Source organism: Aphelocoma coerulescens, chromosome 9, assembly GCF_041296385.1.
Source record: "Aphelocoma coerulescens isolate FSJ_1873_10779 chromosome 9, UR_Acoe_1.0, whole genome shotgun sequence".
NCBI classification, from domain to species: Eukaryota; Metazoa; Chordata; class Aves; order Passeriformes; family Corvidae; genus Aphelocoma; species Aphelocoma coerulescens.
This window is the reverse complement of record NC_091023.1, coordinates 14,067,759-14,084,913: the sequence shown is the minus strand read 5'-3', so window position 1 is coordinate 14,084,913 and position 17,155 is coordinate 14,067,759. Positions and strand designations below refer to the sequence as shown.

Sequence of the window (17,155 nt, the reverse complement as noted above, 5' to 3'; positions counted from 1 at the left end):
AGAGGTCCTGCGGGAGCTGGACTGAGGAGCTGCGCAGGCAGAAAGCGGGTAACTGGGAGGGATTTAATCCTTCGTGCCATTGGACCAGAAGAATCTCTGAACGGGCTCACCACAGAGCAGAATCCCTCGATTCCGCTGCCGTGGAGGGAAGGCAGCCCCGAGGGAGGATGCCCTGCGCCCCCTCCCCTTGCAGTAACTGCTCTCCATTAAATCAGCTCAGTGTGAATGACGGCTCACATCCTGGCTTTCCACTGGAGAGCAGTCTCCTTTTAGACTGGACACCAACAACTGGGCTTCAGCTGACCATGGTGTATGTGCTCAATAGCACAGCATGACCTAAAATCTTTGGTTTTGCCTATGTGAACTTCTGGATCCAAAACATCCATCTACATGCATTGTAGATCAAGCCTCTCTCTCTGAAACAAATCTGACATCTGAATTATTTCTGCTCACAAAGGTGGTAATGCTTTTGGCAGTTCTTCACCCACTCAACCTTACATAAGGTCTTAAGAGACAGGTTTTCAACAGAGACAAGAATAATACAGGTTGATGCCAGGCTCTAAAGAGAAGCTAGGAAAAATCAATGTGTGAGGGATTTGCCTGTTTTTTCCAACCTATAGCTATGACCTAGATGTTTAGGGAACATAGCTCTTGTTCTCTTGTAAAGCATTTTGTGTTGTGTTCCCTGTATGTTCACCCACATCCTTCATTCCTCATTGCTGACCTTTCTGTAAATTAAGGGGGTTTGTTTGGGGGGAGGCAGCGGGAGAGGAGGTGCCTGTCTGTTTGTACCGGTGACTCACAAAGTAGTATGAGTAGTTGTGAAAGCATTGTGACAGCTAATGTATTTTCAAAGTTAATTTTCTTTTTGCTCTCTTACACTGGGATGACACAACCGTGTGCCACAGCTGGTACTCCATGTCCAGCTTCCCATTTTCAGCTTTCTTGAACAACCTTGGTCTTGAAAATTATTTTTGTAAAACTTAAAAATTCTGGCAGTCTAAGTGGGGAACATCTTGAAACTCTTGGGGGATGTAATGGAGCACCTTTCCCATAGGATGCTGACTGCTCTACCACTGCACAGGTAACCTGCAGAGAGCCAACAAGGGAACCTGGACGAGAAGTACCAGCTCAGATTGACAATATACTGCTTTTGTCTCACCAGCCAGACCGTTGTAATTTACACTGTAGATGGAGTTTCTCCATCCATGCACACCTGTCTTTGTTGGTGAGGGTTTAATTTTACCAGCAGTGCAGGAAACTGTATCTCAGACAATGTACAAGGTTGCTTTCACCTGGTATGATACAAGTAAGGAAGTGACCCTCCCCAGTTAACTGAGCCTCTACTCAGCTGGATCAAACCATGAAACAAGCTCTGAAGGAAGGTTTAACTGCTGTAGTGTCATAGATGTCATCAGATCCAGCATCTTAAGCAAACCTCCCCAATGCATTACACATGACGAATGCATCCTTTTCCATTATATATCTGTATTTCCCTTTATATGTAGGGTGGCTCTATTGGTCATTTATTTTCCCTGTAAACCCTTCTTGCTACGATAGACTTGAGGTGTGCTTTTAGGATAGCTACTGAATTTCTTTTACCCCCCAGTAAGATGTCCATTATCCTGTCCATCACCATCAACACTTAAAACCCTTTTTGTAACAAAATTGTATCAAATATAGAGTATTACTGCTGTATACACAGACATTGTTACAGGTACTCCCGTGAGAATTGTGGTTTTATTTCAAGTTTCTTATCAAGCACCTAAAAGTGACAATCTTCACAGCATTGTGGACGACTATAACGTGAGTCTGCTTGTTCCTGAGAACCGTGGAACGTGTATACTGTCTTTGAAATGGAAATCCATCACACCGATGGAGGAGCAGCTTCCCGTGTTCATGCTTTCCGGAGGAGTCGTTTCAGGCCATGCGATGTGGAACGCACCGTCCAGTCCGCAGCTCGCCATCCACAGCCCGGCACCGCCGGGGTCCGGAGCGGCTGCCGGGGCCCCGCTGTCACCAGCGCCCGGGGCCCTTCACCCGCCGGCTCCAACACACTCCGTGTGCTCGTGCGCTCGGCGCAGGAAAGCGGCGGCGGTCCCCGTCTCCTCCCCAGCGCTGTCCGCAGCTGCCTCCCGCTCGAAGCGGCGATCACGGCGCTGAGCCGGGGCGGCCACCGCGGCCCGGCCCGCGCGGCCACGGCCACCCCCGCGCGCGGGCGCCGTCCTTGAGCTCGGCGAGAAAGGCGTCGCGCAGGCGAAGCAAGCGTGGGGCCAGGTCGCGCTGGCCGCGGGTGAGGGCGGCGGCGGTGACCCGGGCGGCGGCGCGGATGGGCCGCGACTCCGAGAGCCGCTCCACGAGCCGCGGGCTGGACAGCAGCAGCAGCAGCGCCCGCAGCAGCGCCATCACCACCACTCTCGCGAGACCCGGCGCCCGAGCGTCCCCGCGCACAGGGCGCCCCGCGCCTCTCGCGAGAGGTGCCGCACGCCCCGCCCCGCCTCGCCGCGCTCGCGAGAGCCGCGCGCCGCCTCGCCATTGGCTGCGCGGCCGGCGGCCGTGGAGCGCGTGCGCGGGGCGCGGGAGGGCGCCGAGGGGCGGCCGGGCTGGGTGGTGTCGGTCGGTCCTGGGCTGGGTGGGACCCGGCCGGGCCTGCGGGGTTGGGCTGGCCTCGGCCGGATCGGGCGGCGCCGCCATGAGCTCCGGCGGAACGCTGAGCATCCTGCGCAGCGACTCCTACGCCGAGCTCAGCCAGTACCGAGACCAGCACTTCCGGGTGAGCAGTGGCCGGGGGCGGGCGCCGCGCGGTCCGGCCGGGCCGGGCCGGGCCGGGCCGTGAGGTAACGCTGTGTCCTTGCGGCCCAGGGGACGCGGTATGACCAGGAGCGCCTCCTGAGGAAGAGCTGCACGCTTTACGTGGGAAACCTGTCCTTCTACACCACCGAGGAGCAGATCCACGAGCTCTTCGGGAAAAGCGGAGACATCAAGAAGGTCATCATGGGGCTGGACAAAGTGAAGAAAACCGCCTGCGGCTTCTGCTTCGTGGAGTATCCTTGTGCGGGGCGGCAGGAGCGGTCAGGGTGTGGGTGAACTGCTCTGCACTGCGGGCCCTGCGTCGCGGGAGAGCTCTCCGAGGATAAAATTAATCGTTTGCTAAAGCGTCTGTGGGAAACCCTGGTGAAAGAGGGCAATGCTGGGCTCACGGTTGGACTTGATGATCTTACAGGTCTTTTCCAACCGTGATTCTGCGATTCGAACATACAGTGCATGTCGAGCGGGGTTAACACATTGCTTTCGCTTTGATACTTTAACACAGACATGTCTTAGGTAGTTGACCTCTACGGTAAATTCATATTCTCCGTGCCGAGGTAAAAATGTCTTTCTTTTTGTACACGCATACTTGTAAAGTTTCTGTTGGCATCTTTCATGCCTGTCACGTGACTTCATTATGTGCACGTTTCCGAGGATCATTCTGTTATTGGTTCTAGTGAATTCACCAGAATGGTGGAAGTTTGCAGCATGAATGGAGCATGCCTGGGGCTTCCCACTCATTAGCAGTAGAGCTTTGTGTTGTTAAATGTGGCGTAATTGACAAACTTAATCCAATACGTGCATTTTTGATGCTTGAGTTCCTGCACGTTCCTGCCTTTCACTAGCAGTTTTCTCAGCTGGTGTAGCTTCATAAAAGCGATTGCTTTTTGAAGTAACTGAGCAGGAACCTGGTTAAAGCAAAGACTTGGTTTTGTAGCCCATTTGATATTGTTCTTTTTTCCATGTGTTGAAAGTAGAAGTCCATTTTTTTCATTAACCTATTCTAAGGTATTATGCTAGAGGAGATGCTGAAAATGCAATGAGATACATAAACGGGACCAGACTTGACGACAGGATCATAAGGACAGACTGGGATGCAGGATTTAAGGAGGGTAGGCAGTATGGCCGTGGAAGATCAGGGGGACAGGTAGGTTGTTGTACAGCCTGGGGTTTTAAGGGAATGATGACTTTGCCAAACTTCTTGGTTTTGAATGAGCACAGAACAATTTCAGAAATAGCAACTTAGGGGTCATTGTTTAAGATAACACTGGAACACATCTGATCAATGGCAGTGTAATCCAATGAGAATAAATAACTCTTTCATATATTTCACTAAAAGTACTTGCAGAAACAACTCTTGGCTTCCTGGGGAGATAATACTTACAAGTAAGCCCAGAAAATGTAAGGGGGTGTCAGGAACACACAGGACAGCAGTTGGCTTACCCCAAGTGGAGCAGGTGGCAGTGTTGTACTGCTGAAGCCCAAGGCTGGCTATCCTTGCTTGGACTGTGTCCCCAGACACAATTAAAGATGAGGTTGGGATATGCTGTTCTGGGCTTCTGCGTGATGTGCTTCTGTTTTGTCAGTCAGCTCTGTGTAGCCACTTACATGTTGTGATGTCAGTATAACTGTATTCTAATGGTGTAACAATTTTGAGAAATTGTTTTTCCTTGTCTTTACTGGACTTCCCTTTCTCCCTCCTTCGTAAGGTCCGAGATGAATATCGGCAAGACTATGATGCTGGAAGAGGTGGCTATGGCAAAACTGTTCAGTGCCAGTGACTCCTCAGCCTCACAAGAGAACCAAATCTGCATTGTGAATGTCCCCAGGCACAAAGTAGGTCTGTGGCACGTGTATTCACAGAAACTCCTATTCATGTTTCTGTGAGCACATCCTATGTTCAGTACCTCTTCTGTTTTAATACCAGGGTCCAAAGCGTTGCAGAGGACCTGGGAGCAAGGCTTTAAGCATTAGAATGCCTGGGGCTTTGGTCTCGACATGCTGCTGTAACTTACTGAAAGGAACAAAGATGTAATGTTATGGTGCTTTTTTCTTCTCTGGCAAAACTTGATTATTCTACCACTGGGTTTTGTTTACATTGGTATCACAGGGTGGAGAGCAATGATAAAGGATGATTGGTGGATGTTTCACAGATGAAAGAAAAGGCAAAGAGCCTGAAAAGGAAGTGGAATTTCTAAGGAAATTTTTCAATTTCTAGGGAAGACTTTAAGTTGCAGATTTTCTGGGGTTACTGGTTTAGCATCCTTTTTCACTGGTGCTGTTCAGAGAACATTAAGTGAACAGCCATAATAAAACAAATCAGATTGAGTTCAGGACTCACAAAGTAAGAAGAGAGCAGGAAATACACCTCTGCAGTCTTCTCCAAAGTATAATTGTGATTGCGTGACAGAAAACAGCAAATATAAGAATTACAGTAGCTGTTATTTTCACAGTTTGAGTATTAATATTTTGCCCTGTCTGGTAGCTCTCTACAGCCTTAATGTTTGAGGGTAATATCTTCCCTGTGCCTGTAAGGGGTGCATGAAGCCAAGTTACCCCCAAAATGGGGTGTTTGAGGACCTGGGGTTATGAGAAAGTTTCTTCCCAAAATAGGTTTTCTATTTGAGAAACTTGATTTCAGACAAATTAAAAATAGTAACAAAAGAGTTTTGGGAGGAGCCCAAAACTTTCTACTAAGCTTGTGATAAGAATGGCAAAAGAATTTCAGGATTGTGTAGCTTGTTGGGTTTTGGTTTTTTTATTTCCCCACTGGATCCTATTCATACTGCTTATTGATATATTGGAATTTTGGTGTACTGCAGACATAAGTTTAAAAAATGTGATCCCAAGATCAATGAAATTGACCTGCTGAAATGAAATAGTTTAAAAGGAACTGTTACAGGGCTTTGGAATTTCTTCATGGACTTCTGAGTTCCATGTGAATGGCCATTCATAAAGGTTTGTCCAAATACCTTGTTGTCCATGACTCCTTAGAAACCTTTAAAGGTATGTGGAAGTTGATCTTTACTCACTGAAGGTATTTAGGAAATCTTGATGTGTTTCTTGTGTACAGTTAGTCACAACTGTTACTGTAGGTTGCCAAACCAGTGAGATTGAACAACTGCTTACTTAGGAAATGTGGTTTTGGGTGGGCTTTGAGGTTTTTTGGCATGTAGAGTAAAGCTAGATTTTTGGGATCACTTGGTACTGGTCTGCAAACAAGACTTGGAACAAAGTTATCTTTTCCAATACAATACATTTTATTCTGAGTTTACAGCCTGTAATCTGCTCTAGAACATTGCTGAAGTTTATTTTTCATTGTATCAACTTTGTATAAAAAATGTGTTGCCAAAAACTCTAGTCACTGTCTTTTAAATAAAGCTGCAACATCAAAATGGTTTGTTACTCTTTTTTTTTTTTACAGAATCAGTTGTATTCAGAAAGGAGCTGTATTCAGACTCTTGGCCACATCCTTTGTTTTAGTCTCTTTTAAGATGGAGAGAATGAATATTCTTTCCCTTTGACTGGATTTTCAGACTTATTAATTTCTTACTGGGATTCTGAAAGGTGTTTGGTTAATGCTCTTCATTCTGGTTTGGATTTCTTTGGGTTACAGGACAGAAATTGTGTACTGATAGTGAAGTAAATGTGAAAGTCTTTGGTGTGTAACAAGTAATTTTCTAGGTGATCTTCCTTACAAAAATGAGGTTTAAAATTGTTTTTTATTGTAAGTACTGCCAGACAGTAATTATCAAATGAAATGGAGGTGGTAATAAGATTGTCACAACAATTACTGTTCTTTGCTGCTTATGTGCAACGGGTCTGGAAGGAGTCTATTTTAAAGTGAGATTTTCTGTTTTGAGAGTGATACCAATCAAAATGGGAGTTAAAACCACATGATGTGTCATGTGAACTCTTAGAATCTCAAAAGCTCATATAGAGGAAATTGAACATGGTTTGATTGTTGCCTTCCCTAATTGAAATGAGATCTGGGTCTGCTGAACCTAGTGTTTAATGAAAGGAACTGAATCAAGTTGTTGAAACTTCTTCTGGAGACTTCTACAGCTTTCTGACATGCTGGTGCAGTGTGATTAGGTTGTCTCAGAAGGACAGAATCTCCCATGCTTCTTGGACATGCTACTTCCTTACAATTACGAGTGCTTTCATGGAAGTTCAAGCTCTGTGGTAGTGCTTCTAGGTACTTGTTCATCTTAATTAGCTACTTTTATGGAATTGTATCCATAAAGAAAAACAGCAGCTAAGAATATGAGTGTAAACTTAGATATGCTTTGATGGAAGGGAGGCTGTTAGAAATTAAAGCAGTGACAGCTTCAGTCTCTCCTTCAGACTGGTGCAGGCTCATAACGTGATTTACATGCCTCTCTTAGGCAGCAATGGCTGCAAGTAAGATTTGTATCCACAGCATTTGAATCTTGGTATTACAGGGTAAAATGAGTGGAGTGTAAAAGCATTAGAGGCATTTGTTTCCAATGACTGACAAAATAATCCCATTAGCAGTGTCTCAGTGCAGGCTCATTCCAAGGTGGTCTGTGTGTTAGGTTACTTCACTGCCTGGTGCAGCAGACATGGTCCTGCTCAGGTTGGTGCACGCACAACAGCTGTTGGTGTTAATAGTCCTTCCTACACAGACAGTTCTGAAAAAAATACTGAAACGATTTCAGCTAGTATCCAGCACTTCATCTTCCACATCCTGTCAGATTAGGCTTCTTGTGAAGGTAAAAATTTATGAAAAGTACTAAAATCGACATGGTTTGTTCATGGTTTCATCTCTAGATGAAAGACAGTTCTAGTCAAAGGAATGCAGTCCACAGGGACTGACCTGCTCATAAACTGTTGTTTATTTGCGTTTCTAAAGCACAAATTGTACCTTATGCCAGAGCATATAAATGGAGACAAATTAAGGTGTGCATTTTTCTTTGCAGTCTCAGTTTTCTGCTCCTAGCTGAGTGTATTTGGTACTTCCAGAGGAATATGGGGCCTTACTCACTGCAGGTGGTGTACTGAAAAATGAGAGATGGTGGAGAGAGTGTCCTGGGCTTCCAAACATTGTGTTTTTGAATCCATAAAATGATAGTATTTTTACATTAAGACTGTGTAACTGCACAAAGGTAGGAAGTATTTTGCACCCCTGCCAGTAGAGGACAAAGTTGCACGAGAAGAAAGTTTGCTGACCTTGAGAAACTCCTTCCTGAAAGCAGGAGAGATCAGTTCTTGTGTCAGGCTTCCATAATTTTTGAGGATCACCTTCCTGCCATTCTGCTTCCCAACCTGCTTTCTGAGACAAAGATGTGCTTTACTTCACTGAGGTAATATTCTCCAAGATTATTTTAGCTTCTACCTGAAGGCCATTTGAGTGTCTATTTGGGTTCTTTACAGAAAAAAAAAAAAAAGATAAATAGGAAGCCGAAGTTGTCTTTGCAGCTTGGAGTAGCTGGTGAGTTCAGGTGTGACGTGAATGTTTCCTTCAGCAGGAAGATGAAGTTTGAGCGTGGAGCACCCGGGGGGCAGCTCCGGTGAGGTGTCGGTGGCCCCCTCTGGTGGTGACGAGGGGGGCAGCTGCTGGGAGCGGCGCGGGGCAGGGGCTGCAGCTGTGCTGTCGAGATTTTACTTTGATTTGGTTGTAGAAATGACCAAAACCATGATTTTCATCAAGGAGATAATTTTAGTTTGTAGACCATTTCTCACAGTGGAGGCAAACGGAGGTCAGGATTTGCAGGTTTGTAGCCCATTGCTGTTATCTCTGTTTAGCAACATCTTAATTACCTTTTCCACTGGATTGTGATATGCAGTGGTGTGTGGTGACATCTCTCCCTGCTCCCAGCAACCTCTTCGGATCTTGCCAAAGCACACCCATGATATTGGAGGAGGGCTTGACTCTTAAGATACCCAATCCATGTTTCACAATCTCACATTAATTGTAGTTTGTGTAACTGTGCCAGCAGATCTTGTGCCAACAGTCTGTTTTTCGGTCTCTAGCAGTTTATAAATTGAAGTTCTCTATTGCACACAAAGTAAATGTCTGCAGCTTGACAAGAAGTTAGGCAGGGTTTTAAATGTCTGGTTTGTTTCTGTAGAGTCACAGTAGTCCTTCAGGGGCTTTGCAGGCTTAAATGTCTGTTGCTTCTGAGTATCCCTCTGGGAAAGTGCCCTTTTATTTAATCTTAAAAATTTTTTGTCTGATTCATAGGAGGCTGATGCTGTGTATGACAAGCCTGTGGTGGATGAGGTGCTTGGTCTCCTCAGTCCTCGTGCTGGCAGGGCTGTCTTTGCTAACTAATATGTTTCACAGTACAGTAACAGGTGAGAGTAAAGAAGACACACAAGTAGGTGCAGTAATCCCAGTGTGCATGACCTGAGTGAAATGTAGATTATTATTTTTTTCACATTTGAAGGACAAATACGAGTTATTCCTGGTGTAGGATTTTATTGCTTTGAGGGTGCTCCAGCAAATGCTTTTGAAAACCGTTTCACACCTGTTCAGTAAGAGTTGCAGTCCTGCTTGAATATTCCTCCCAGAATCTTTCTCTTTGTCCTCCAGTGCTCATCTCTGACTACATAAAACCTGCTTGTATTTTGTTCTGTTATCCTCCTACCAAGTCTAGACAAAGCCAGTTGTTTCTGCCCTGACAGGAAAAACTGCCACTGTTCCAGAGGCTGTATGAGGGGCTGAGTCAGGATTTCTGACATTAAGTTGCATAGAGAAAAAGTGAAATACCTTCCGTCAAAAACCAATGTGAATTAAGGTTTACTCAGTTAATGACTTGGAAGACATCTTTCTTGTGTGCCTTGATGAGTATGTTTGTGAAAAGAAGACTGTGTATTAAATAATTTTGTTGGGTTTAATTTATTTAATTGGAGCTGTTTCTGATTTCCTTTTCAAGGTGGGCCATCTCATAATTTTTCTGGGACTGATGTGTTCCAAGTAGAATAGTATTGAACCACAATTTTTGTTTTTTCAGGTAAAATTAAACGACATCTTTTCTCAAAACATAATTTGAAAACAAATGAGAAATAAGATTTGCTATTTTGCTGTTTATCCAGTTACATGCAACATAAATATCAGAATAAATTAGTCTAATTGAGTCACCTTGTCATTACACTTCTGAACAGTGAAGCTTTTCCCTTCTGTACCAATCTCTCCCTGGAAGCAACAAGGTGCAAAGAAAATTCTGATTTTCTAGTTAGAATAGGTAAGAATATGTTAAGTGCTAATAATACATACTTGTGTTATAGTTGTACATCTGTACTTCACATGCACTTTGAATTGCATTAGAGTGTTTTTGTTTCAGTTTTCTGACTTTATTACTTTAAAATAATGCTCCTATTTTTTATGCTTTGTGTCTTCATTTTATGGGGAATCTTCCTGTTATGAGAAAGTGCTGCTAGTCTGTTCAAATTAATTGATTATGAGTTGTTCCTTTTTGTTGTGTGTTTGATTTTCTGCAATATCATTGTTTCGTATCTTAAATTATTTTTTTGAAAATAAAAGCCCTGTCAGCTGCTCCTGCTGCCACAAGATGTCGTGAGAAGCCATGTCTGGCTCCAGGATGAGTCAGGGCTGCCAGGATTCTCAGTCAGCTGAGGAGCTGTTGTGGAAGGAACGATGTGTTCTGAAAGCATCACAACAGCATGCACCATAGAACTGAAAGGTTGTGCAGGCTGGCAAAGGACTGGCGTGTGATTGGGGTTTTGTAGGGGTTTTCCCCCCTTTGAATTTACTCCAGTAAGAGGAAGAATATATTTCCACAAACTGGAAAGAACTTCTTCCCATTAAATCTGCACTTTTGCTTGTGCTTTAAATTCCCAGCTGAATTTGCTATTTGGAATCTTTATATTAATGTGAAAAAGCTTTCAAGCAGCAATCTTACAAAGTTCCATCCTGCACAGATGCCAGGAGCAGGTGTGTGCTGGTGTCTGAGCTTGCCAGGGGGACATTCAGGAGAGATTTTTTAAAGTTACTCAGATCTCTCACACCCACTCCCTGAGTCATGGTGGATGTTTTGATGAATTGTTTTACAGGGTACAGTCCTGTCAGGAACTTCTATCTCCCACGGAGTTCAGTGAGATCTGTGTGCATAGTGCTAAATTACTGGATGTGTTTTAATGAACTTTGTCTACTTAATTCTCCATAAACTAAGCATGTAACATGCTGACACACCAGGCAAATTCTTGAAAGGCCTTTGGGAACAGCATTGACTCCTGAGTTGTATCTCAAAGTGAGTTAGGGAAGCTGAGCAAAACAGTGTCACAAAAAGTAATGAGAGCATTTTGAAAGGGATTCTAAAAATTCCTCAGGATAATTGTCCAAAATCACATGCAGGACAGAATTTTTCTCAGAATCCAAGGCCATGATGGCCAGCAATATTACTTGGTTTACAGAGTTTGACAGGAAAGACATTGCTTCAGAAGAGCACACAAACCTGGAAGATGTGAAAGGTGAGGGAAGATTCCAGCTGATTTGTCAGTAATTCAGATTCTAGACACAAATCAAGGCAAAATTAATTAAACACTAAAAGAGGCTCAGAAGCCTGAATAAATATGGGGTGTCCATCAACAGTCCCTGGACACAGTGTTGATTCTGTGTTTAATCATAAATTTTCCCCTAAAGATGTTTAATTGAACTAAAACAGGTGTGGGAATGTCTCATTCCCGTTAGAAATCAAAATCACTTTGTTGTCCGTGAAGGAGTGGTGCTGTTCCTCGTGCTCTGTGAACTGTCCCCCTGGCTGGGGCCAGGTGCTGGGCAGGCTGGAGCTCTCCCTAAGCAGTGCACACCGGGGCAGGCACAACACCCTCCTTGGTATGAATATGGAACTGAGAATTGAAGAATGAGGCAGGGCTCCAACTTCTGACAAATTTGAAGGTAATTAACTATTCCCAGACACAGAGTTGTTCCGAGAGAGGAGAAAACATACCATGCAAAGCTGAATGCTGCAAGTACCAAAGCTCTCAAGGTCTCAGGGTTGTGGTGGGCTCTGGCAGTGGAGATGGAGGGGTAGCACTGCAGAGAGCCTGTTTTCACTGGAGGTTTGCAGCAGAATGGGTCTGACTGACTCATATGAAGGATGATCAGTGTTCAGCTGGTGAAGGCTGCAGAGCCTGTACTGTGGCTGCCTTCTGTGGGGAACATCTGGGTGCTTTTCCTTGCATGCATAGCACTGCTGCAAAGCTGATTTCCCTTTTTTAATGGTTGTGGCAGGTGCCTGCTCTGTTCAGGAAGGGGGCTGCAGTGCAACTATTAAGTCTAGGAGAATTTTATTATTTTGTGGGTATATGGATACATCCACATGAAGTTTAGTCTGGATTGAACTTCATGTGAGAGTACTGGAATCTATATTTCAGGTTTTTAATATTTTACATTTTAATAGATTTTAAGTGAATATGTTAGGGCACATAAAATGCAGAATTGCCTCTCAAGAATTGCTTTTTCATGTTAACCAGAAGTTTATACTGGGCTATGCAATTTAACAAGGAAATTCTCCTCTCTTAGCTGCATATCGTTACAATCCTAGGAAATTAGCTTCTTTGTGATTTCCAAATACACCATATCTGAACAAAGTCAAGTGTAAGTATAGTGTAATAGGGCTTTTTTAAAAGCAATTTATTTTTAATTTATTTTTGAAAATCCAAGGCATAATTGATTTTCTAGTTTAGAAAGCATATAATAAAAATGCATTTTGTGTTAACATTTTAAAATAATTCATTATTTTTAAAGACTTTTTATTGCTGAATATGTTGTTGCCAGAACGTCTATCAGTGACTGTATAACTTACAGTAGAGATGTGAGAGACTGAAACTGCAAAGGAATAGTGGTGACAAAAGGTAGAAATAAAGCATCAATTTCTATTCAGCCTTCCTTTTAAATGGAGGAAAGGTGTTCCACATTTGTAAGGATTATATTGTTGCTTTTCAGACATGATTCAAAGATAGGTATTCAAAGAGGGAAGGTATAAAACATAATTATGTCATTAGGAATTCTAGTTCCATTCAAATAGGAAATACTCTATTTATGATCCTTAAAGAAAGCCCTCAGGTCATGAACAGTATTTCCATTTGTTGAGAAAAATCTCAGAATAGTTCCCTGAAAGTCTGTACCAGATGAATGTTCCTTTTGAACCCTTTATTCATTCAATTTCTGGGCTCATTTAAAAAAATCATTGAAGAATTAATAAAAGCTATGTGTAAAATTACATAAAACCCCCTTGGTGAAATTCCAATGTTTTTTAGAGCATTCATGGCTTAGTTTTTGAGTGAAATAACTGTTGATTTCAGTAGGCCTGAACTTGTTAGTTGAATATACCACAAGGAGGACCTACTTTTCCTTTGATTTTTTCCAGGGTGGGTGAAGAATTAATTCAGAGATCTTTGTGGCATTACTGTGTATAGGCCAGGGAGGAGAATGGGGGACAGAGGTTTTTTTGTCATATATGGGGGACATTTTTTTAAGAGAAGAGGATCTCAGAGTCTAGATTTGAGACACATCAGAATATTTTGCTAAGTGTGCTGAGCACCTGAACTTCTAAAACTTCACATGTGAGGTTATTTTCTTTATAAGGAAAACATCCTATGACCGGGGACATAAACCTATAAGTGAAAAGCTTTTTGCATCTACTGCTATATTTGCAGTTTCATAATCTGGGTATGTTGCACCTTTGCAATGGGGAAGAAGGAGCCATGTTGATCAGTTATGATGATGCAACATACATTTCAGCAATGACATTGCTGTGCTGCATAACAGCACATTTGTCTTTTGAGTTCTGTTTGCCATTTATAAAATTCACTAGCATCTCTTGGTTTTTGTGGAAGGCTGATTGGGTTCTGGGCTAACTCTGGTAGGAGCAGAGGTGCTCTGAGCTGTATCACTTCTGGACATGAACTGTGATATGGAGCCGTACTCAGTGGCTTCACTCTCTTATGTCAGCAGCTGCAGCACAGGGATCTGTGGGAATGACAGCCGTTATTCCTGAACTGTTATCTTTTTTTTTTTTTTTTCCATTGTACCCTAATATATCAGTGTATTAAAAAGAAACCTGAATATTTGATTTTTCCCCATGAAGCCAGGAAATTGCAAGTTGATTTTTTTATTAAAGCAGCGTGATTCATACTTTCCTTGAAAAATTCCAGCTAAGCATCTTATGTCTTCTGCTAAATGCTGCAGGAAAGGATTTTGGTGCTTGTCAACCGTTAAAGTCTTGAAGAAAAAGGTTTAGATGCTTGGCTAGATTTCCCTGTTTTTTGGCTAAGCTGTATATATTCACTTACTGATAGCAAATTATCTGTTTTCTGTGGTTGCAAAGTTTGCCACAAGTAGCCTGGCATCCTTCCTGTAAAGGACAGGGACCCAGTCCCATTCTCAAAAGCATTTGGCTGTTTCCTCTCCTCCTGTAGTAAATGCTGTATGCAGCTGTAATGCAGCTGTTCTGAGTGCAGCAGGGAACGCAGAGACAACCAGCTTCAATGCACAGCCCACATCTGTCCTTGGAAGAATTCAAAGTGACAGGAAGCATGCTGAGGCCATATGTCGGCAAAGCTGAGTGCAGAGCAGGCTGCACTGTAAGCACAGGTTTAATAAGGCTGCACTGTAAGCACAGTTGTGTCTGGATCATTAAGAGCAAAAGTTGCCTTCTCTGAATCACCATTATGTGTCAGCAGTTGCTTGACAACTTTGAGTGAACTTGGAAATACCTTCCCCAAAAGCTCATCTTTAACTCTCACACAACTGTTGGGGCTTAATTTCATTTCGTTTCATTTTTGTGTGTGAGTTACCTTTTTATATGTTAAAGACTTAAGAATTTGTAAGTGTTGCCTTTGTTAAGGGCCTTTGCAGCTGTGATCTGTACTGGAGGGACATCTCTGCTAGTGATCTGGTATCTCCAGTATCACTTCTGTGAGACCTGGCAGAGGGACGGGACATTGTCTTTAAAGCACTTCATCAGGTCTTAATCCCTTTTGAGTTTGGGAGCACTAAAATAAATTGGCTGTTTGAATGCATTTGACTAAACAATAGCTTAATATGAGAAATATGGCATCTTTGTGATGTGATTCTTAATCAGGAAAACAGAATGTTCCCTTTCTATTTATCTGATTAAAGTAGCAGTATAAATCAAACAGGAAAAGCTGAAATTGTTCATCTCAGTCCTTGGTTGACCTGTATCAAGCAGACATCAACAGGATCACACAAAGCACAAAGCTGGTTGCCCAGGGCCGTGTCCAGCCAAGTTTTGAACAACATCTCCAAGGAGGGAGACTCCACAACATTTCTGGGCAACCTGTTCCAGTGTTTGGGTATCTGTGATAAAAAGGTATTTTCTTGTGTTCACATGGAGTTTAATGTGTTTTAATTTGAGAATAGGTTATCAATCAGTTTTGCATGTGAAATTTACATGTTTTTTGAAAGTGATGCTAGAATTTGAAGCATTGTGACTTCTTGATGAACTTTTGCTTCCTCTCCATGTTTTCTTCCAGTGTCTCTGCACTAGCAGCTTACCTGCTAGCAGAATGTCCTTTCCTGCTTAAATTTCTCCCATATATTCTTTGGCTTATGTTCCAAGCTGCATGGATGATAATACCACATTTGATTGCTCTTCTCTGCATCTGTATAATTTGCTCAGCAGTGCTAGTGAGTGCCTTCTGGGGAGAATTTAATTGATAAAGCTAGACTTGTCTGCTGAAAATGAGGAAAGCATAAGGTCACCTAATGGGAAGCTAAGGCCGAAATACGAACTTCTGGGGAGAAGGCACAGAAAAGCTGCAGATCACTGCCTTGCTGTGACTTGATTTGTGGATGTCAGAGCCACCAAATGTGTACCATATTCTGCCTCAGAGTCACACATTTAAATTAATTGGGGAACTCTAATGCTGTTGGAGCTGCTGGGTGCTGTGACCTACCCCTCAACTGCATTTGTAACTGTGTGTTTGCTTGCCTGCAGTCAAGTGCCTGCCTGTTACTGGATCATGGAATCACAGAATGGAATCACTAAGGTTGAAATTGATCTCCAAGATCATCAAGCTGACTGAACTTGTCAATTACACCATAGTACTAAGTGCTGAGTATCAACAATTCACATTGCAGTTGGTGTAAAACCTGTGACATCTTCCCAAATAGCAAAGTTACAGTCACAATAGTCCCTGTATGGTTGCTAATACTTAGTTAAAATTAGCCAAAATATTTTATATTCCGAGAAATTTATTTTCCTGCCCTTTGTGACATGTTTGGCTCTGGACAGTATGTTCTGCTCACATCCTGTGCTATTTTTAGTAATGTTGATTATCCTTCCCCCTACTTCTATTGCAAAACAGAATGATACGTCTTTTTATTGGTACGTGCTACTTTCACACATGGGTTCAGTTTCACCAGTGATCAAAACCAGATGGATCAGTCATGTGTGAGGAGTAGTTTAATCTCAGTGCTGCTGGGCTAATTGGAGTGGGCTAGTGGATGTGTGCTTTTCTTTTTCTTATACATATAAATGAAAGTGTAATTTTAAATTGGACCCCGTCTTCCTTTTTTCTTCCACTGAAGAGGGACAAAAAGGGAGAACATCTAGTTTTTGACAGGTCTCAAATTTGATTATTTTCTTTGGACAACCATTTTCTGTAAGATGCATTCCTGGGCTTCTGTTGACTGGATTAACTAAGGACCTGCCAGAAATAGGGTTAATTCCAGGATCATCAATGGACAGTGGAAGTCTCTGTTTAGAGCTTCCAGCAGTGGCAGGGAGATAAGCCAGGTTCTGTGTTGACATAAGGTTTTTCCCTATCATTGTGCAGAGTGTGTCCCATATTAGGCAAACTCCAAACAGCATTAATAGATGCCAAACACATTTTCTGCAGCTCTGTGGGAAAGATGTCGAGTAGCAATTTATCACTTTCACTCACTGACCCAATCAGACCCACATTACCTGTACAGAAAATTGATTGGGAGGGGATGATTCTCTACAGCTTTTCATGAAAGAAACAGTTACTCATTTATCACCAGACTTAGTCTTTATGGCTGTTTATGATTCTTCCACTCATGACAGTAGGAGCATGTGGGGCCCCAGGAAGTACCAGGACTCTGAGAACATTTTGGGAGATGCTACTGTAGTGAGTGTGAGAACCTTAGATGCAGGGTAGCATGATTTACATCAAGTTTTGGCCATTAATAGTAATTATAATTTTCATGACTGAGTCCAGATTGGACTACCAGTGACCTCAGATCCAAATTATTTTACAGTGATGGGACAGATCCAAGGTAGGTTTTGAGAAAATTCTAAAGAGCACATCACAGCTAACATAATTTAAAAAGTATGTGATGTGAGCTTCTCCTTGCTACTGTTGCCATTAA

The 17,155-nt window shown here is 42.9% G+C and overlaps 2 protein-coding genes across 3 annotated transcripts; one reads left to right on the top strand and one right to left on the bottom strand.

Moving 5' to 3' along the window:
• Positions 1-1,721: 1,721 nt before the first annotated feature.
• NCBP2AS2 (NCBP2 antisense 2 (head to head)) lies at positions 1,722-2,458 on the bottom strand. Its single transcript, XM_069024188.1, has one exon. The coding sequence runs from the start codon at positions 2,404-2,406 to the stop codon at positions 2,152-2,154; it is 255 nt and encodes an 84-aa protein (XP_068880289.1). The 5' UTR covers positions 2,407-2,458; the 3' UTR covers positions 1,722-2,151.
• A 121-nt stretch (positions 2,459-2,579) lies between these two features.
• Positions 2,580-6,205, top strand: NCBP2 (nuclear cap binding protein subunit 2). Of its 2 annotated transcripts, XM_069024422.1 has the most exons (4): positions 2,580-2,773; positions 2,863-3,044; positions 3,817-3,955; positions 4,518-6,205. In XM_069024422.1, the coding sequence occupies exons 1-4, from the start codon at positions 2,693-2,695 to the stop codon at positions 4,587-4,589; spliced, it is 474 nt and encodes a 157-aa protein (XP_068880523.1). In that variant the 5' UTR covers positions 2,580-2,692; the 3' UTR covers positions 4,590-6,205. The 2 variants fall into 2 exon arrangements, with proteins under 2 accessions (XP_068880523.1, XP_068880522.1); XM_069024421.1 differs by having other exon boundaries at positions 3,817-6,205.
• Positions 6,206-17,155: the final 10,950 nt, after the last annotated feature.